At 48.5% G+C, this 2,095-nt stretch overlaps 1 protein-coding gene across 4 annotated transcripts in view; it reads left to right on the top strand.

Annotated features, from left to right (window-relative positions):
• The window catches only part of ANGEL1 (angel homolog 1), a 16,842-nt gene extending 14,747 nt beyond the window's left edge, over window positions 1-2,095 (top strand). For 2 of the 4 annotated variants that reach the window (XM_006925473.3, XM_015599751.2), the window contains exons 8-10: window positions 100-169; window positions 686-849; window positions 1,605-2,095. In XM_006925473.3, the coding sequence (XP_006925535.1) occupies window positions 100-169; window positions 686-849; window positions 1,605-1,765 (395 nt within the window). In that variant the 3' untranslated portion in view covers window positions 1,766-2,095. Of the gene's footprint in view, window positions 1-99; window positions 170-685; window positions 850-1,604 lie in introns of those variants that run through there. The other 2 variants (XM_025042095.1, XM_015599752.2) reach the window with 2 other exon arrangements.

Here is a 2,095-nt window from a genome sequence, read left to right as displayed (position 1 = left end):
ATCTAGTTAAGGAACTCAGAGGGATTTCAGGGTGCAAGGTTCCGACCCTGCTTTGCTGTCTGCCAGTGATAAAACCTCTTTCTCTCCGGTCTTCTACAGAGCGACCTGCTGGCTGGGCCGAGTCTGTCCTTGAGGAAGACACATCTGAGCCTGAGCCTGTCTTCCCCAGGTAGTCTTCCTTCCTTTAGCTTGCATTCCAGCCCTTCTAGGTACGAGAGAGATTCCCACTGGCTTTCCTGAGGCTAATTTGGGGGAGCACTTTTTGCTGAGCTCTCTCCTTTCCCCTAATACTTGCTACATTTATGGAGGGACATAGAGGTGTGTAGAGTCCAGAGGTGACCCACCCAGGTTCTTGCAGATGAAGAACTTACTTTTCACTGTGTAGGGAGGAATGCCTCACAGCGCTTGCTGACCCATGGACAGGGGTATATTATGTATACTTCACCAGGTAGCAAGAAAAGTGGAGGTCAAAGAATGTCAGGGGGTCAGAGTATAAATGTGTCTGTTTCTAGGCTAATTATAGCTAGGACTATCAGCCTCTTATTAGCATGAGAAAGAATTTTTGCTGAGACTGAATTATTTGAGATCATTCATTTAAAAAAACTTCAAAAAACCCACGAGAAAGTAAGCTTGAGAAAAAGTTCAGTAATGTGTTTTGACTGACACCTCCCCTTCCACCCTGTAGGACTGTAGGCACTATCCAGCACTGCCTCCACCTGACCTCGGCCTATACGCATTTCCTGCCCCAGCATGGCCTCCCAGAGGTCACCACAATGCCCTTGGGTCTTGGAACGACAGTGGATTACATCTTCTTCTCAGCTGATTCCTGCGAGAATGGGAACGGAACTGGTAAGCCTAGTGGATCCTGGGTTCCTAGAATCCTTCCCCAAGGGTCCCTGGAACGGCTGATGATAGGTCAGGCATTTGGTGGCATGGCATGGGCTGCTAGGACTTGACCATCTGAGGAGCAGATTTCATTCCTACCTGGCACTGGTCATCTTCATCAGACTTTCCTTAGACTAGTTGTCCACCTTCTCTTTTTATCCTTGTAGCATAAGAGAGAGGTGGGCAGAACAATCATTCTCCATCCCTATTTTAGAGGTAAAAATAGAGCACTAAGAGGTTACTGGATTTATTCAGTGGCAGCTGGTTAGCGAAGAACTTAGAGACTCTATTTCCTATCTCCTTACCCTACACCAATAGTCACAGTGTAGTAGTCAACCAGTCCCATGTCTACTTTGTTAAAAGCATGTCTTTTAAAATGTTTAAATTGATCACCTGTGTTTATAAATCAGATTTTATATAAAAAAATCTGGATTTCCAGTTTTTCTTAGAAAATCAGATCTGTATGTAGTGATAGGCCAGGGCATACACTCTCCATGTTGCCACAGTCAGTCCCCTAAAACCCACTCTGCTTCATTCATTGATATAACACAGAGTATCTGAGAAAATGATGCCTCAGCCAGAGGCAGCAGGAGGCGGTGAGGGAGGGTGGACAGCCAGGGGGATGCAGCCTTCATAAGGCTTACCTTCCACAAGCCCTGCCTGCCACATGCACTGTGGCTGTGGCTGCTTTACCCACTGGCTTCCACTTTGTGCTCCAGATCACAGGCTGTATCAGGACGGAACTCTCAAGCTCCTGGGCCGACTCTCCCTCCTCTCTGAAGAGATTCTCTGGGCTGCCAACGGCTTACCCAACCCCTTCTGCTCTTCAGACCACCTCTGCCTGCTGGCCAGCTTCGGGATGGAAGTCACCGCCCCATGATGGGGCTCCCAGGGGAAGAGAGCTTCTCTTCCAGAAGAGCTCACTGGATCAGAGACTGTGGAAATATCCCATGCTTCTGGAAACTTAGATCCAAGAAACTTACGTTCCCTCCCCTCCCCTCCCCCTCCTTGTTCCCTTTTTCCCATGGTTAGATTTTCTCCAGGCCTGTCCACGTTCTCTGCCTGTGGTCCCTGCCCCGCCCCAACTTCTTGCTGATCCTATGCCACATATTTGGTGGCTCTGAGAGAGGCAGAAGGGGGTTCCCCCTTTCTTCCATGTATCCAGTGCTCCCCTTTGATTTTTAATTACCAGGGTTGCGGGAGCTATTGA

This window comes from Pteropus alecto, unplaced genomic scaffold (assembly GCF_000325575.1).
Source record: "Pteropus alecto unplaced genomic scaffold, ASM32557v1 scaffold8, whole genome shotgun sequence".
In the NCBI taxonomy this organism is placed as follows: domain Eukaryota; kingdom Metazoa; phylum Chordata; class Mammalia; order Chiroptera; family Pteropodidae; genus Pteropus; species Pteropus alecto.
Note: the sequence above shows the minus strand (reverse complement) of the source record. Positions and strands in the feature narration are given on the sequence as shown.